This window comes from Sceloporus occidentalis, unplaced genomic scaffold (genome assembly GCF_023333645.1).
Source record: "Sceloporus occidentalis isolate IW3139 unplaced genomic scaffold, rSceOcc1.0.p SCAF_2, whole genome shotgun sequence".
Taxonomy (NCBI): domain Eukaryota; kingdom Metazoa; phylum Chordata; class Lepidosauria; order Squamata; family Phrynosomatidae; genus Sceloporus; species Sceloporus occidentalis.
Window position 1 is genome coordinate 84,374,156 of NW_028316982.1, and position 16,727 is coordinate 84,390,882.

The 16,727-nt window shown below is 39.1% G+C and overlaps 1 protein-coding gene across 8 annotated transcripts in view; it reads left to right on the forward strand.

Moving 5' to 3' along the window:
* The window catches only part of MGMT (O-6-methylguanine-DNA methyltransferase), a 257,446-nt gene that overhangs the window by 235,978 nt on the left and 4,741 nt on the right, over window positions 1–16,727 (forward strand). For 4 of the 8 annotated variants that reach the window (XM_089510149.1, XM_089510148.1, XM_089510151.1 and 1 more), the window contains 2 exons: window positions 6,933–7,072; window positions 8,257–8,316. In XM_089510149.1, coding sequence (XP_089366275.1) covers window positions 6,933–7,072; window positions 8,257–8,316 — 200 coding nt within the window. Of the gene's footprint in view, window positions 1–6,932; window positions 7,073–8,256; window positions 8,349–10,469; window positions 10,917–16,727 lie in introns of those variants that run through there. The other 4 variants (XM_089510155.1, XM_089510153.1, XM_089510154.1 and 1 more) reach the window with 4 other exon arrangements.

Consider the following 16,727-nt stretch of genomic DNA (forward strand, 5'->3'; position numbering starts at 1 on the left):
GCAAAATCCAGTATGACACCATATAATTGTGCACATGGGCCAGCCAGGCCAACACCACATCGGCCCCACTGGTCCGTCCCTCTTGGTGCTGCCATTGCTGCCTTGTCAGCCAAGCAGCTCCTTCTATTGAGGTCATTTTTTGGTGAACATTACATCAAAAACATTTTTGTAAAATACAGTGGTTTTTGTAACATTGGAAAATCACAAAAATATACAAAACTTCTCACAATTTCACCTAGTGGAGTGAAAAACTTTGGATGTTCTTCTTGTTGTTGTTCAATTCTGTGAAAGAATGAACTAAGCAAAGACCTATATCTCTAAGGAAGACCCTAAGTTGAAATCCCCACTCAGCCATGCAGCTCATGGACAAAGTTAGATTAATCACTCCCGTTCATCCTAAAGTGTCTCCCAGGGCTACAGGTATGGAAGGAAGAGTGTGTGGGCCATCTTGTGCTCACAGGAGGAAGACATAGTGTAAAAGCGATAATACCACTTGGGGTAATACCATTTTGGCTGATGACCATTTTATAACAATATCTTTTATTAAGATGTTGCCCTTGCCAAGTCTGCAGTAGACTTACATCTGTAGTATGTTTTCCTGTGCTGTGCCAGTTGTCCAGTAGACAAAATAGAGGACAGAGGAGATGTTCAAGGATATTTATGAACTTGAATTAAATACTTCCCTTGAGCTTTATGTACTTGTCTTATATGCTGTTTAGCATGGTGCCAGAGGCACTGGATACTACATTTTTTTCAGACAATTTACAATTCAGCTTTGTGACAAGTTTGAATTCTTTGAACAAAAGACCATTATAAAGAACTAGAAACAGGCATTGTATAATTTCCCTGTATGTTTAACAATATCCAAGGTTTGTAGCTGTATTGAAAATTGGTAGTTTCACTTTATTTTGAGCAGATTATATTTACAGCACTAGCAGAGAGTTTAGTAATAAAAATATTTGGCACAGTCACCAAGCTGCTTGCCTTAAACTAATTAATGTGTTTGCTGCCTACAGGGTGAAATTAACATTTCAGATACATGTATAAAACCATGTGCATATCATTGTGAGATATTGTATTATTCCGAGCTACAGCATAAGTGTCTTGAGTAAGTAAAAAAAGTTGTATCTACATACACCTGAAGAATACATTTGATATTTTTTGAACAAAAATGTCATATACATTTTCTCATCTTTTTACTCAGTAATACCACCATTTAGCCTTTCAGTAAAGATTTTGGAGCAATGCATTTTTGAGGGGTAACTATTCAATGTTACAATAAATTTATTTAGGTCTCTCATTCTGTTCCTTAATATTTTTTGTAAAGCTCTTGTCTATTTGCCCTACTATGCCAGGCCTTTGTATTTCTTATATTTGGGAGAAAGGGGGCATTGCAGACAGGGACAGGTCACAACTGAGATACCATAAAAACCACAAGAGCAAAAATATAAAAATATGAAACCAGATCATTTAAAATGGAAAACAGAGACATGGTATGATATGATAGCATTGGGAACATGGACAGTCATCACTACATAGCCTTACCCTTAATAGTAGTGAAATGGGAAGATCTGAGAGGTAGTTGCAAGAAGTGGTTGTAATTTCTGAGGGACATTGGGAAACGTAAGGTTGCCCAGTCATGCACTTACTTAAAAATAATCGAATTTCTACTAGTTTGGAGGCATCTACTTGAGATTTCAGTATCCTAAATAGGTTGGTGTGATCCACAAAGTTTGTTACCCCTCTGCTCACCGCTAATTCCGGATCATTAAAGACCAAGTTGAATAGCACCAATCTGAATACAGATCCTTGGGGACAGTGTTGCTTACGTACTTCCATTGCCCCATTTGCTCCTACCCTCTGTTTCTTCCTCTTTGCTCTCCTGAGGCTAACATTTTCACGCTACTCGCTGTTATAAAATCTGTCAGCTTTTGCTTCCAGTTAGCTTCTGCTATGGTGGCGGCACATCACTGATGGTCTATACAGAAAACACTCTTGCTGTCTGCCCAGAGGAGTTGTTAACCTGATGTGGAAGCTGAAATGCCAGGAGAAGGCAAAGGGGAGGGTGCTGTGGGTGACTGTGAGACTGCAGTTCCCAATAATGTGTCCCATGAAATGATGGGAAGCTTAAGTCAAGAGCAAACTGATAAGGGCCTTTTGGTTCCAGAATTAATTATTGAAATTCACCCTTATAAAATCAAAAGCAGGCAGAGCAGCTCTCAGGTCAGAGTCAAACCAGGGAAAAGTGATGAAATGGAGTGGGGGAAATCGACTCACCCCTTTGTTACAGTTGGATTTCAAATAGGCTTTTTGAAAGGAATGACAGTAAACAAAATCTGTTTGCCTAAGGAAACTCTCCTAGCAATCAGCTAGTAACACAACTCCATGTGCTAATGAACCCAAAGCTGTTAATATGGTTTCTTCAGTTAAATTGATTCATGAATTTTGAAGAGAACATTATCTAATGAATTTTCTTTGAATAGAAAGCAATTAAAAGGACAAATCAGTCTGATTAACCCCAAAGTCACCCTAGTGCCACAAATGGTGTACAGTTTGAAATTATATCATAAAAACTAGAGCAGATTTGATATCTCTTCGCCCTCTACTAATCCATGTAAATTAATGAACAACAAAGTTAATTTCTTTGATGACCCTTTTCTAGTATCACCTGGATTATGCTGATGTTTAATTTGCTTAATGTTATAATAAAGGCTAAACAGATTTTTTTTTCAATGAAGTGATTATCGTTCTGTTCAGTTAAGAAGTGGGTTTTTTATTTAAAAGAAACATAAAAGTTATGTGGCTCCCTTTTAAGAACAAAGAAAGAATTCTTTTCTATACCTTTTAAAAAATTACTAGAATAGAAAAGTATTCCCCACTCTTGAAAATCTCACTTTGTGGGCTTCAAAAATGAACATTGTTACTACTTTAGCCTGAGGTTTTTCATTTACATTGCCTTTAAATTAGAAGGCAGGAAGGGATCCATAGTTGGCTCAACTTGCCCAGTTTGGATACTTTGAGAGTTGTAGTGTGCAAGTGTTTTCGTCTTTGTTTGAAGAATTAAGAGGCAGACCAAAAACCTGGTAGAGGCAGAATCACAGGGATGGCACAATTCCAGATCAAGAGATATAGTATGCGTTGCACTAGAACAACTTGAGATCTTCCAAGCAGAATAAGATACATTTTGAACGGAAGGGTTCTGAACCAGAAACATATTTTGAGTATCAGGATCCATATGAGTTCACACAAAAATCAACTTCTGGTTATTCTAAATGCACTGCAGTTCTGGAGAATAATGAAAGGAGAATGGGAGGGGAATGTGTGGGGTGTGTGTCTGTTAAGTAATAGTGAGCCAAAAATCTTTTCCCGTCTACATAGGCATCTGGTTAGCCACTGTCAAAACAGAATTCTGCACTTGATAAATCTTTGACCTGGCACAACTGTTCTTAAGTTCAGCGCGCGTGCACATTGGACAGAATGGGGCTTGAGCATACGCGGATTTTGGCATATGCAGGGGGGTCCAGAACGGATCCCCCGGGTATACCAAGGACCCACTGTAGTCCTATGGCCAATGATGCAGCTGGATTCAAGCCAAAAGGGCATTCAGCTGTTGATGTGAAAGGAAAGTCTGAATGGAAATGTGAGAAGCATAAATCAGGGGGGCAGGAAATGTGAGAAGAGGGAGTTATGGGAACAGGGAACATGAGAAGGATGAATCAGAGGAAGCTAGACATAGTAAAACAAGAAATGGAATGTGTAAAGATTGTGATACTCAGCAAGCTAATGTGGACAGGAATGGGACATTTTGAGACAAATTTCAGGTTTTTTACTCAGGAAATGAAAATCTAAGAAGAAATGGGATGGCATAATAGTGAGAAGAAATGTAGCAAAAGCAATCAGAAGATATAATGCAAAGTCTGACCAATTCATGTCAACAAGAATTCAGGGAAAACCCATCACTATAACCTTAATCCAAGTTTATGCTCCAACTACAGAGGTAGAAGAAGAAGAAACTGAAAGATTCTGTGATGGAATCCAAGAGGAAACTGGTCCCACACAAAAACAGGATTTGTTTTCAATCAGAGGTGACTGGAATGCGAAAGTAGGAAATTGAGCAGAACCAAAGACTGTAGGAAAATTTGGCCTAGGATCAAGAAGTGAAGCAAGAGAGTGACTGAATTCTGCGAGACCAACAATTTGTTCATCACAAACATTCTTCAAGCAAACAAAGAGGTGACTATACATGGATGTCACTTGATGGCCAATACAGAAATCAAAAGTCTGCATAACTGGAAGCAGAAGATGGAGAAGCGTCCAGTTCTGGGCACCACCATTTAAAAAGGATGTTGAAAAACTGGAACGTGTCCAAAAGAGGGCAACTAAAATGGTGAAGGGTCTGGAAACCATGTCATATGAGGAATGACTTAAGGAGCTGGGGATATTTAGCCTGGAGAAGAGAAAGTTAAGACGTGATATGATAGCCCTGTTTAAATACTTGAAGGGATGTCATACTGAGGAGGGAGCTGACTTGTTTTCAGCTGCTCCAGAGACTAGGACCCAGAACAGTGGATGCAAGCTACAGGAAAAGAGATTCCACCTCAACATTAGGAAGAACTTCCTGACAGTAAGGGCTGTCCGACAGTGGAACACACTCCTTTGGAGAGTGGTGGAGTCTCCTTCCTTGGAGGTCTTTAAGCAGAGGCTGTATGGCCATCTGTCAGGGATGCTTTGATTGAGAGTTCCTGCATGGCAGGGGGGTTAGACTGGATGGCCCTTGCAGTCTCTTCCAATTCTGTGATTCTAAGCTCCATCTCTTTGATAACTAAACTGAAGTTGCCTTCATGAAAAGACTTGACTCACTAGAAAAGACAGTAATGCTTGGTAAGGTAGAAGGAAAAGAAGAAGACCACATTCCAAATGAGTAGACTCAATCAAGGAAGCCAAGGTCCTGAGACTGCAAGACTTAGGAGGGCTGTTGATGATAGATAGGGTCACCATAAATCAAAGTCAACTTGACAGTAGTCAAGACTTTGAATATTATATCTGCACCCACCCTATAGTATGCCTACTTCTCTTAATCCCCAAGGTCTGTCTGAGAAGACCAAATTATAGACTTTAGCATGCTTTCTGTGGACACTGTCTGGGTCCATATAACATAGACAGTCAGTCTTTCTCCAGGAACATGGTTTCTTGGCACAACCTTCTTGGTTATGGGGCTCTAAATACTACATCAACTAAGTGGGATGAACATCCCCAGAGTTGCTACCAGTTAAGTGAGATGAACCTCTTACATGACTCTTGTAATGTTTAAAGCATACCCACATCTCTTCCTAGTTTATAGGAAGGGAACTTGTACTACCTTTGACACTAACTGAGCAAAAGAAGATGTATCAGATGTCGTAAAATGAGTACAAAAGTTCATGCTTCAAATTATTTTGCTAATTTAGTCTTAAAGGTGTTACAATATTCCTTTGCATACTGATATTCTAGATTAACACAACAATGGGGCTCAACAGACAGCCTGTGCCAACCTTTTCCTCGCTGGATTGGGGCCGCAGCAACCACATGCCACAGCCCCAATCTGGCCTTTCTGTGTCTCAAAAAGAAGCTTCAAGAAGCGGCTCCTTTTCCCGCTGTGGAAATGGTGCTGTAGCTGCAGCGGCAGCTTTTCAGTGCTCCTTTGGTGCAGTGTGTTTAAACGCTGTGCCAACTGAGTGCCATGAGCCCCCCCTGCCATGTGGTTGGGTGCACAGTTTGGGAGCGGCCAGCATGTGGATGCCATGCCCCCACACCGCCCCCATGCTGGCATATAATGCCGGTCTGTAGAGGCTCAAAGTCTCTGAATTCTAGGTTAGCGGAAGACAATATAGGTGCATCAGTGATCTCTTGTATTTCAGCCTGAAGAAAAACTGGAAAGTATTGTTTCTCAGTTTGCTTCCTTTTTCTCTCTGTAATCCAGGAGTGGACAACATATGACCTTCTGGATGTTAGGATTCATCATTAGTTATGCTGGTCTATTTTTTTAAAATAATTTTTCTATGCTAGTGTAATTGAACCATATCCAGTCACCCCCATGTAGTTTTTAATCACCATAGTGTGTATGTGTTGTGTACCTTCAAATTGTTTCCGACTTATGGCACCCCTAAGGCGAATTTATCATGGGGCGTAGGCGAGTGCAGGCTGCAGCAACATGAAAGGGTGATTTTGCTTCTCTCCATGCCTTATTACCAACCATATGAAAATCAAGAGTGACTAGACAGAAAATGAACAAGTCCTCAGTTTCTAATGAGACTTTCCCATTTTAATATGCAGCATATATTCAGGGACACCACAGCTGGTCGTTGTTTACCCCTTTTTCTTTTTCTTTTTTAATTTCTAGAATGCTGAGTGATAGCTTGGAGGCCTTTGCTAACGATTAAAAGTATTTAGTTTGCCGGGTTAATATACTCTGTTTACTCTAGGGCTTCTTTTCCAATGTGACCAGTTGAAGTTTGAAATTAGGAGATACCACAGCTTTATAAAATAAGTATTTCTAGTTAGTCCCACCATCCTCCCACCCACTCTTTTTTTTTAATTTGACTGTATGCTAATTTATACTCTGCCAATTTAATGGGAAAGCACATTGTATGTGTTAACAGGATAATTGTACTGGAAGCAAATTAAAAATATAGGAAAATCAAAGCCTTGAATGCGTTTTTAATAGTGATCAATTACTTGGAGCGCACTCTCTAATAATCATGAATTTAAATATAGAACACAATAATAGAACCGATTGCTGTGCTAATTCGAAAGAGAAAATGTTGCTGTCCGTACCCTAGCTTAAATGTCAGCCTTCTTTACTATTTTTATCTTGGTTGGTTAAAAAAAAAAGTCAGGCTTCTGAACAGTGTGTTACTTCTTCATATATTTTTTTCTTCTCCTTTTCCTTTCAGCTTCATTCACCAGAGAAGTGTTGTGGACCCTGTTGAGAGATGTGAAATTTGGAGAGGCAGTTTCTTACAAGCAATTAGCAGACCTGGCAGGCAACAGCAAAGCTGCCAGAGCAGTGGGAGGAGCAATGAGAAGGAACCCTGTAAGTCCACGTCGACGTTAAAATAAAGTGAATGGAAGATGGTGGTTTTAGATAGAAAGCTTTTGCGAGCTAAATGTCATTAGATTAAATATATCTGCTATGAAAAGTACTCTGCTATGAGTTATAAGGTCAGTAAGTGTTTTTAATCAGCATTAATGGATAAACCAGTTTAAATATAATTTATTTCCCCGTCATTTATTTGAAATAGGAGCACTGCATTTATTTTAATGTGTCAACCTATACAAATTTAGTCCCCTTTCTTTTCTCCCCCCCCCCCCCCCCCACATTTTTTAAAATCAGATTTTAAGAACTCGGTAGTGAAATCTCTTGTCCATGTGACAGTATGAAAGGTTTGGAAGTACTACACCCAGACCCCAGTCCTTTGAAACTTCTTCAGCTAATGTGAACTCGTACAGTGTGGAAGGGAAAAATCCCACCAGTGTTCTTGAAGGAACATAATAATAATAATAATAATAATAATAATAATAATAATAATAATAGGATTTGTTTATATGCCATCCAATCACTGAGAATACAGGCGGCTTACAACAGAGGGGATAATAGATGGTTCCCTGCCCTCAGGCTTACAATCTAAAAAGATATGAGAAGGGAATGGTGGCGGGGATCAGGTCCAGCATTCTTCTCTCCCTCTGAGGCCTGGACCAAGGCAGATGGACTAGAGGGAGGGCTCTTTTTCTTAATCGAGGCCGGGCCCAATGGCATTGGGCCTGTCCTTTTGCTCCCTCTAAGGCCAGAAGATGACAGTTGGAAGGAGGGAGGGGAGGGCTTTGTTTGCCTTGGATCCTCAGCGTATCTGGTTCTGGATTTCAGGTGCCAGGCTCATTCCACCCTCATCTGCACAATGAGTCAGAAAGTCTCTGTCTCTGTGTTTCGTGGCATGGGTCCACAAAAGGTTATAAATCTCTACCAATTTAAGCAGTGTAGAATGTGGCCTTTTAGTTGGGGAGTCCTAGGGATATAATTATAAAGCACTTTAGCCCCTTTTGCCCCATCAGTGACGTGTGTCTGACTATTGCCTTGGATATTTTTTAATTTCAGATTATTACCTTGGCATGAGAATTGGCTGACATTTATGACTGTGACCTATGTTGTAAGTGTGAAGTTATCTAGGTGCTGGCAGAAAGCTTTATGATGACCTTACTGGTTTCTTTTCATTGTCAAAGGTGGAGAAAAGGAAGAAGAAGAAACAGCCTTCCAGTGCTGCTACAGTTTTGCATCTGAGAGTATGTTCCTCTTTAGGAAGTTAGCTCCTAAGGTGTGCACACCATGGATTGTCTTTGCAGTGTTTAAAAGCATTTGGGTACAATTGTTGATGCAAACCCCTTCAGCCTTTTGATCATCTGGTACTAATATCATAAAGTGAATGAGTCACTGATGCCAGTCATTCATCACTGTAGTCCAGAGAAAGTCATAGATAGCCAGGGCTGAATTTGAATCAGAATTCACCTTTAGTCCCAAGAGCAGACTCTTTATTAGAACTTGAAAACTACTTTTTTAAAAAAAATGCATTTGATCGTGTCTTTCCCTCTCTACTGAGGTGACCCTATCATGAAGTTTTCTTAGCAAAATTTATTCAGAGGATGGTTGCCATTGCCTTCCCTTGAGGCTGAGAGCATGTGATTTACCCAAGGTCACCCAGTAGGTTTCATGGCTGAGCAGGGAATCAAAACCTGGTCTCCAGAGTCGTAGTCCAGTGCTCCAACTGCTAAGTCACGCTGGCTATGTATATTATTAGTTTTGGTTTAAACTCCTTTAACTAAAGCTTCTCTTTTTTCCCTTCTTTTTTCTTTTCCTTATTTATTTATTGATGGTGGTGGTGCTGGTGATATAAAAAATTATCCCTACTCTTTTCGTGTTATTTCTGGCTTTTATTATCAAAGTTTCTGGAGTAATGCCCAGGAGTAAATCCCACTTTGTTAACTGAGGTATACCTGTCTGTAAAACTATTGGGTTGGAGTTAGAATTTCCCTCACCAGGCTTCTTCCATCCACAAATCTTTTAATATAAGGGGACATTTTTATGAGCAGAATGACAGAGAATACCATTCTCTCTGGCTTCAGTCTACCTGCTTTGCCTCACATTCTCTTCCTCAGATCTGCTCTGGAATGTCCCGTCTGCAACAGCCGGGGAGCTGCCTCTGGGGAAAAGCAAGGAAGAAAGAATCTGCCAAAAATCACCTCTCTCCCCATCTGCTGTCTGGGCTCCTCTGAGTGGAATGCAGAACTCAGAATCCCACTGGGGCAAGCTCTGGATCCAACCCATATTAAATACATGATTTTGCCAGAATTCAGTAAGAGCACAGCAGCAGAAATAGAAGCTAGAAATCCAGGGTCTCACCATAAATAAAGTCAGGGTTCAAATTTTCCATGCTGTGTCACCCCACACTCTTATCTATGACTGTAATAAATAGCTATTCTGTTCTGTACTGTGTGTGTATATGGGTCTTCACGTCACTTGTCTTATGGTGACCTCACAAATTTCACAGGGTTTTCTTAGGTAAGAAATACTCAGAGATGGTTTTGCCAGTTCCTTCCTCTGAAATATAACCTATAGTGCTGGCATTCATGGGTGATCTCCCATCCAAGTACTAATCAGGTCTGACTCTGCTTAGCTTTCAAGATCAGACAGGATCTGGTGTCTTCAGGTTATTTAGGCCTCTACAATGCAAAAAAAAATAGTTCAACATGTTTCACTAAAAATTTTATTCAAAGCAGCATGCACATGTGAAATGAAACGATCAGATCAGGAAAGCCTTACGTAAGTTAACAAAAAAAAAAAAAGAGCCTTCTACAGACCACTTGAAAGTTTCTTCCAAAATGCATCCAGATATTATTATTATTTTCTTTCACTAGCCTCTGCTTTTGTTCTGATTTCCATTTTGATGGCTAAACTATAGCTCTATGCCTTTTTTTAACAATTGTGAAGGTCAGGTATAGCTGATGAAGCAAGCTAATTCACCCTTCTTTCTCCCTGTTTTGCTGTTCACTCACTAGAAGGAGCAGCTATTTCTTTGCCTGTAGTAAAATCATGTCCCGTATATAAAATGGCAAAATCAGAGTTTGATTTTTGGATTTATATGTAGTGGTTTGAGTGTTGCACTTTGACTCTGGAGACCAGGGTTTGATTCCTTCTTAGCCATGAAAGCCACTGGGTGACCTTTGGCAAGTCACACACTCTCAACCTCAGGGGAAGGCAAAGGCAAACCTCCTCTGAACAAATCTTGCCAAAAAACCCCTATGATAGGTTTGCTTTAGGGTAGCCATAAGTCAGAAACAAAATCAGACAACAACATGTATGTATGTATGTTTACATTTCAAATTGTATATGCAGAAACCCTGTGGATACTAAGAGCTGACTGTATCCCATTCTTTCCCAGCTCAAGCTTTATTTCACTCTTCACTGCAGACATGCTGTGCAACATAGCAACTTAAAGTTTGTGTTTCTCCAGTCCCTCACCATCCTCCCAATTCAAGGGCTGTTTCAATAAACATCCAGCAAGACAGAGGAAAGGGAGAAAAAGTGGATGGGCTGGCGAAGAGAAAAGGACTTTGGAAAAAGGAGCTTCTTTGTCAGAAGCTTTGTTAATTGAAGTACAGTGTGACCACACTGGATGGAACCCATGGTTTCTCACATCATTATTCTATTTTTGGGTACTAATTTTTAGCAAGCCTATGCATGACAGAACTGTTACAAAGCATTTGGTTTATTCACAACATGCACTGCAGTTAGTGTATATCAAATGCCTGTATTTACAATTTCTACAGCTGTTTATCCCAGTTTGATTTGCTCTGATAAGTAATAAAATACACCTTTTAAAATGTGACCTCTAAAAGCTCTGAAATTGTCATGTTTCTAAGAATCAGTTTTAAAATGTCTGCATTTCTGTCACTTTAATTCAGGTGTTGTGCTTTCATTCTGCAGGTCTTACCCACTTAATTTTGGAGTGTGCATTCCACAGGTCTCCTTTTGTAGTTAGTTTGATTCACATAATTCATACACTGACCTTCAACTTTATTAGGAGGTGGAAAAGGTGCTGGCAACAGCTGAGAGATGCAACATCTTTGCTTTAAATTATACCAAGGACATGGTAGTGATGGCTCACCTTTTTGTGAAGGAAAACTTCAAATAGTTTACTGCAATTTAGATTGATTGTGAGGGCTGCAGTCCTCAAAGGGAACCCCATAAAGTTCAATTAAAAATCTTGTTAGAATAGTATAGGAAGATCAAAAAGAAATCATACAGACCCATGGGGACCAGGGAATGTTGGGCTGATTAGTCCAAGACCATCATAAATGACTCTTCTCGGACTTAAATAAGGTATCTTCAGTAGTCTGTGAGTATGAACAGTAACTGCACAGTATTCTGTCTCCCTCTCTTTCTCACTCATTGACTGACTCTGTACCCATTCTATATGCTTGTGTTATCATTCAAGCTAAAACCTGATGCTAATATTGATCTGATATAAGTGACGTGTGTTATTCCATCAAAATGTTTAAAACATTCAGGACTGAATAGAGTAATTATGCATTTAAGAGAAGAATGTGAAGCATTGATTTGGAATGTGGCACACACATAAACTAAGTTGTGCATTAATTCCTTAGGTGGCCAGCAATAAACTGGAACACATGCTGGTTCATATTACAGTATTTGTTTCTATCAGAGAGCAGGGGAGAGAAAAAGTGATAGGACATGAGCAAACTGAAAGATTTTTTTTCTAAGTGCGATTTCTGTTGTGTGTTACAACTTGATATTTCAGCTGTTTCCATTATGGCCTCACTGATCTATTTTTGACAGTTTGGCAGCTTTCTGTAACTATTCAGCCTATCAGCCAGTATAATAGGATGGTCAGTTTTCTGCTGTATCAAATTGAAAACCCCTAACAAGCAGAGCATCACAGTTGTAGAACATTCTGTTCCATCCTCAGACTGAAATTGCTAAATGCAGTTCAAAAGCAATCAATATGTTGTGCAGGGAGTTTTTTTTCCTCACCTTTTTCTAAACAAACACATTATTGAGGAGTTAGTTTATTCACAGATTGCCATGAGCGTTAATGACCACCCTGAGTCTTGTTCTGCCAGTCACCTAGCTGGCTGTTGATAAAGATTTAGCATCATGTTCTAAGTGTCAGGCCTGTCAGTAGTACTGAACCATTTGACCAGAAGAAAAAACGCAGAGGGAGCTATTGATTACAGCTTCTCAGTGTCACTTGTTCACCAGGATTTAGGTATTGATGAGGCTGCGAGTGAAAACAAGCTCTCTCCCTTGTGGGTCTCTACCCAGAAGAACAAAAACAAAGTTGGAGAAAATATTCAGCTGGTACCAGAATCAGAGGGATTCTATTATTGATTGGAAGGCCCCTTCATGTTATTTTTGTTGGAGACAAATCTATGGGTTTGGAAGTTTTATAGCATTTGAGAAGGAGGTGCTGTAAGTGATGGATTCGTGTATTGGATGAATTAGATTTCCCAGCATGAAAATTTCAATGGAGCTGGAGTAATATGAGCTGCTGAGTTATTGATAAAAATTGCATTAAATGCAACTGAAGCTCTAAAGCAGAAGTCGTTGGCAGTGGGTTTTTCCCCTCCCAAATATCCTCCAGGCTCTAATAAATTTTTAGTGCATTTAATTATTTTTAGTTGGCTAAATATTGTCACCACAATTAAACCAAAATGAGGCAGTGATCAATATTGTTAAATTGCAAGCATGATGTAGTACTTGTAGTACTTTTTTTCATTTTTCACTACTGCAAAGAAGGAGCCATGCATCAGACTGTGTCTGGGTCTGGCACAAATCCCCACCTATCCATTTCAGACCATTCTTTCTTCCTTTTGCAGCCTATTTCAAAACAACCTTCACAAGTCAGTCAGAAAGGCCCCCCTTCCAGAAATGTAGCTATAGTGGGGCAAAATAAGGGCTTTGCCCTCTCAAATAGGAATTCTGTCCCACACACCCTATAAAAATTTTCCTTCACTCCCCAAATTGCTAGTATTGCAGAGAGTGAGAAACTGACAATCGTTCACACCTAGAACGCTTATATTCACAGCATTCTCTTGGGAACTTTGCCTGCCCTTTTTCTTTGGATGCCTAAAGTGCATTTCTAAAAGCTCTTGAAGTTACTGCAGTTCTGGACATGTGGAGACTGAGGGAACATTTCATTGGGGAGGCCAATTTTTTTATTGGGAGAGGAATATCCTCATTTTGCTCCTTCCTTATAGCTACACCCCAACCTATTTGGATTTTGAAAAGCTCTGAGGGACATCAAGCTAGAGGAGAAAAACAGTTATTGTATGAAATGTCTTCTCCTTACCCAAACATAGAGACAACACATAAGAGAAAACAATCCCATCATAAAATAATAGTCTTGCTGGCTGTCTTCCTTACAGCCAGTGATTACACCAGAGTTTCAAAGTATTGAGCTAAAATATGACTTTACCCAATTGTAAATTGTGGATGTATTTCTGCCATACAGGAATATACAACTAAAGCACTTCTGAGAGAGAGAGAAATCCAAACTCCATGGCAGTCTATTCCACTCTAAAATAGCTCTTATAGTAAAGAAATTCTTCTTCATGTTGAAATAAAATCTCTTGTAATTTGAACCACGATCAGCAGAAAATAAGCTTGTGTCATCTTAACATATTTTCAGTTAGATAGCTAACCTCTAAGTCTTTTCTTTTTTAAGCTAAACCTACCCCACTTCCCAAGTCGTTCCTTCATAGGGCATGGGTTCCAGACCTTTGATTATCCTAATGGCTGTCTGTGATCATGATTGCCAGTATACTTCTTGAATTGTGGTACCCAGAACTGGACACAGAATTCCAGGTGGGGTCTGACAGAATCAGAAAAGAATGGCAATACTGCTTCCCTTGATCTGGTCATTATAGTCCTGTTTGATGCAGCCTGCAAATTAGGTAAATCTTTCCACCTGGACAACAAAATAACCAATATAAAATATCCAATTTCAGAAGTAGTCTGCATTGTGCAGGACGTAGCTGTAAAGAAAGCGCATCACATACAAGTGTCCTAGACAGTGTTCCTTCTTATCCTACATTGCAGTTGCCCAATTTGGATGTGCAAAAAGAAACCATAATCCTTGTTCCTTTAAGTTACCTGTCAACCCATGCATTCCATAGGATTTTCTTAGGGAAGGAATACTCGCATGGTTTTCCCAGTTCTTTTCTCTGGAATATAGCCTACAGTCCCTGGGTATTCCTTGGCAGTCTGCCATCCACATACTAACCAAGGCTTTGCCCTGCTTACCTTCCAATATCTGTCAGTTACTGGTGCCTTTAGAGTATTTAGGCACATACATGCACACAATGCATCCCTGGAATTAGAAATGGTATTTGGACCACAACTCCCAGAATTCCCCAAGCATATGTTTTTTCTTTTCTATATGGTAATTTTATCTATTCCTCTTTTATTGTTATCTTAGAATGTACGCCTTGGGCAGGCTTTTATATACTTTTTAATTTTACCGACTTTGTATAGCACTGTGTATAATTACAGTGCTTTAGAAATAAAGTTTAATAATAATAATAATAATAATAATAAGGGAATCTGGTCATTGTTATCTTCAGAATAACTTCTATGAGCTCTGGTTATTCCATATATATAGTTCTGGTATATATGGCACTGTAAATATGGAAAATACTCTGCAATGATAAATGTAAGGTTGAACATATCCAAATATGATTTCCAGGATAAATGTAATGTATGTACAGAAGAAGCTTGCTTGTGGCATTGCCACTGTTGTGAATATAGAAAGGTTCTATATCAGGAAAAAACATGGCACCTCGTATAGCATTGCATATTCTGTGCATAATATCCATTATCCTATTTCTCATTTGTTACCCATAATTTCCCCTCATTTCACTGTATAAGCTTCTTTTTAAAAATTCATTTTCTCTGAAAATCGGGAAGAACAATATTTTCAGGAAGAGCTGGAGTCAGCTGAAAAGCATGTACTGCAGTCTTCCAAAAGGCAGAATTTGGCAATACAAGAGGAAACTCATTTAGGGCTGCCCAATGAGAGTCGTTAACAAATCCACTAATAAGTTATGGGGATTGTAGGCACATTTACTTTGTTACTTGATTTGAAAAGTAGTTATCATGAGAAGCAGGCTGTATTTGTGCTGACTCTGATATAATACACCTGTTAAACCTTCTTATCACAGGAATAGAGCACATATACTAAATATGTGCAAAGAAACGCAGCAGCGTGGTGGAAAGGCACTGTACTTTCCTCTTACAATTATTGTGGTAAAAGCCACAGTTTTAATACAGTTGGACTTGTTTGGAACAATACTTTGTTATGCTGGGCCAAAATCCTTTTGCAAAAATGAGAAAAACGATTGCTCTAACAAATTCATTAATTTCAGCAAGGGAACTACTTACTGTTCTCCATCAGTCATGACTTTTTTATTCACTTAACTTTACCAGTGCTTTGCCCTAAACTCTTTGTAATGGCATTAGTCCATCTCCTTAAAGCTGAAATAGTGCAGTTTGGCACCACTTTAACGGCCATGGCTCCATCCTGTGGAATCCTGGGATTTGTTGTTTATTGTGGCACCAGAGCTCTCTTAACTGCCATGGCAGTTAAAGCAGTGTCAAAATGCATTGTTTCTGCAGTGCAGATTCAGCCTAAGCCTGTGTAGATGAGGGTAAGATATCATTTGATATACAGAATCTAGATCCCTTTCCTCGGCTATTTTTCTTACTTCCATAGCAGGGTATGGTTTGTTGAAACAAAGGGGATGGCACTGAGATTTGAAATGAACTGCAGGTAAGAACATGTACGAAAGTGGAAATGTATAAAGCCTTTCTCTGCATCCTTTTCAAGCCATTACATATGACTTGGGCAGAACTATGTTTAAAGAAACATCTGTTGTGATCATGAGTAGTTTGACCATCCAATTTGACTTACTGAACAGTAAGCTGCCAGATATCTTTGAAATACCTGTACTCACAATTCATTTCATGGCACCTCTCATCTAATCTAACAGAATTTAGGCTATTGTCCAAAATGCCTTAACTATAGTTTAAGCTATTTATCTGTGATGGCTTCATGACACATCATATGCATAAAAGAAATACCACCAGGTAATAAGGGATGCACAAGGGATTTTGATATGTCTATTTTTAAAATAGATGAACAAATAAAGATTATTTAGGTGCACTGCATGAAGGAAAATAGCTAGCAAGGACTACTGAGTAAGAGAAGAGTTAAAGGGAAACTGAATGGGGGCAAGTAGATTGCAAAGAAGCCACATGGTTTCCTTACATCTAGATATAGGGCAGATACTTTTGCCTGAATGAATGTTTCTCGGAGGTGAAAATGAGAATCTGGAGCAAATAACAATGTCAAGAGATAACAATTTCAGACATTATTGATAGATGGATAATAAACAAATCATTATGGCCAGATAGTATCCATTGAAATTTTTTTAAAAAATAGAAATGTGAAATTTCTAATCTCCTAAAAATATAAGAGGTTTCTAAATCAATCATGCTACCAGAAAACTAGAGAAAGGCCAGTATAACAACATTTTTTAAAAGGGGATCCTAAGATTCCTGGATACTACAAGCCACTTTCCATCACTTTTCTTCGAGGAAAATTGATGGAAAACATAAT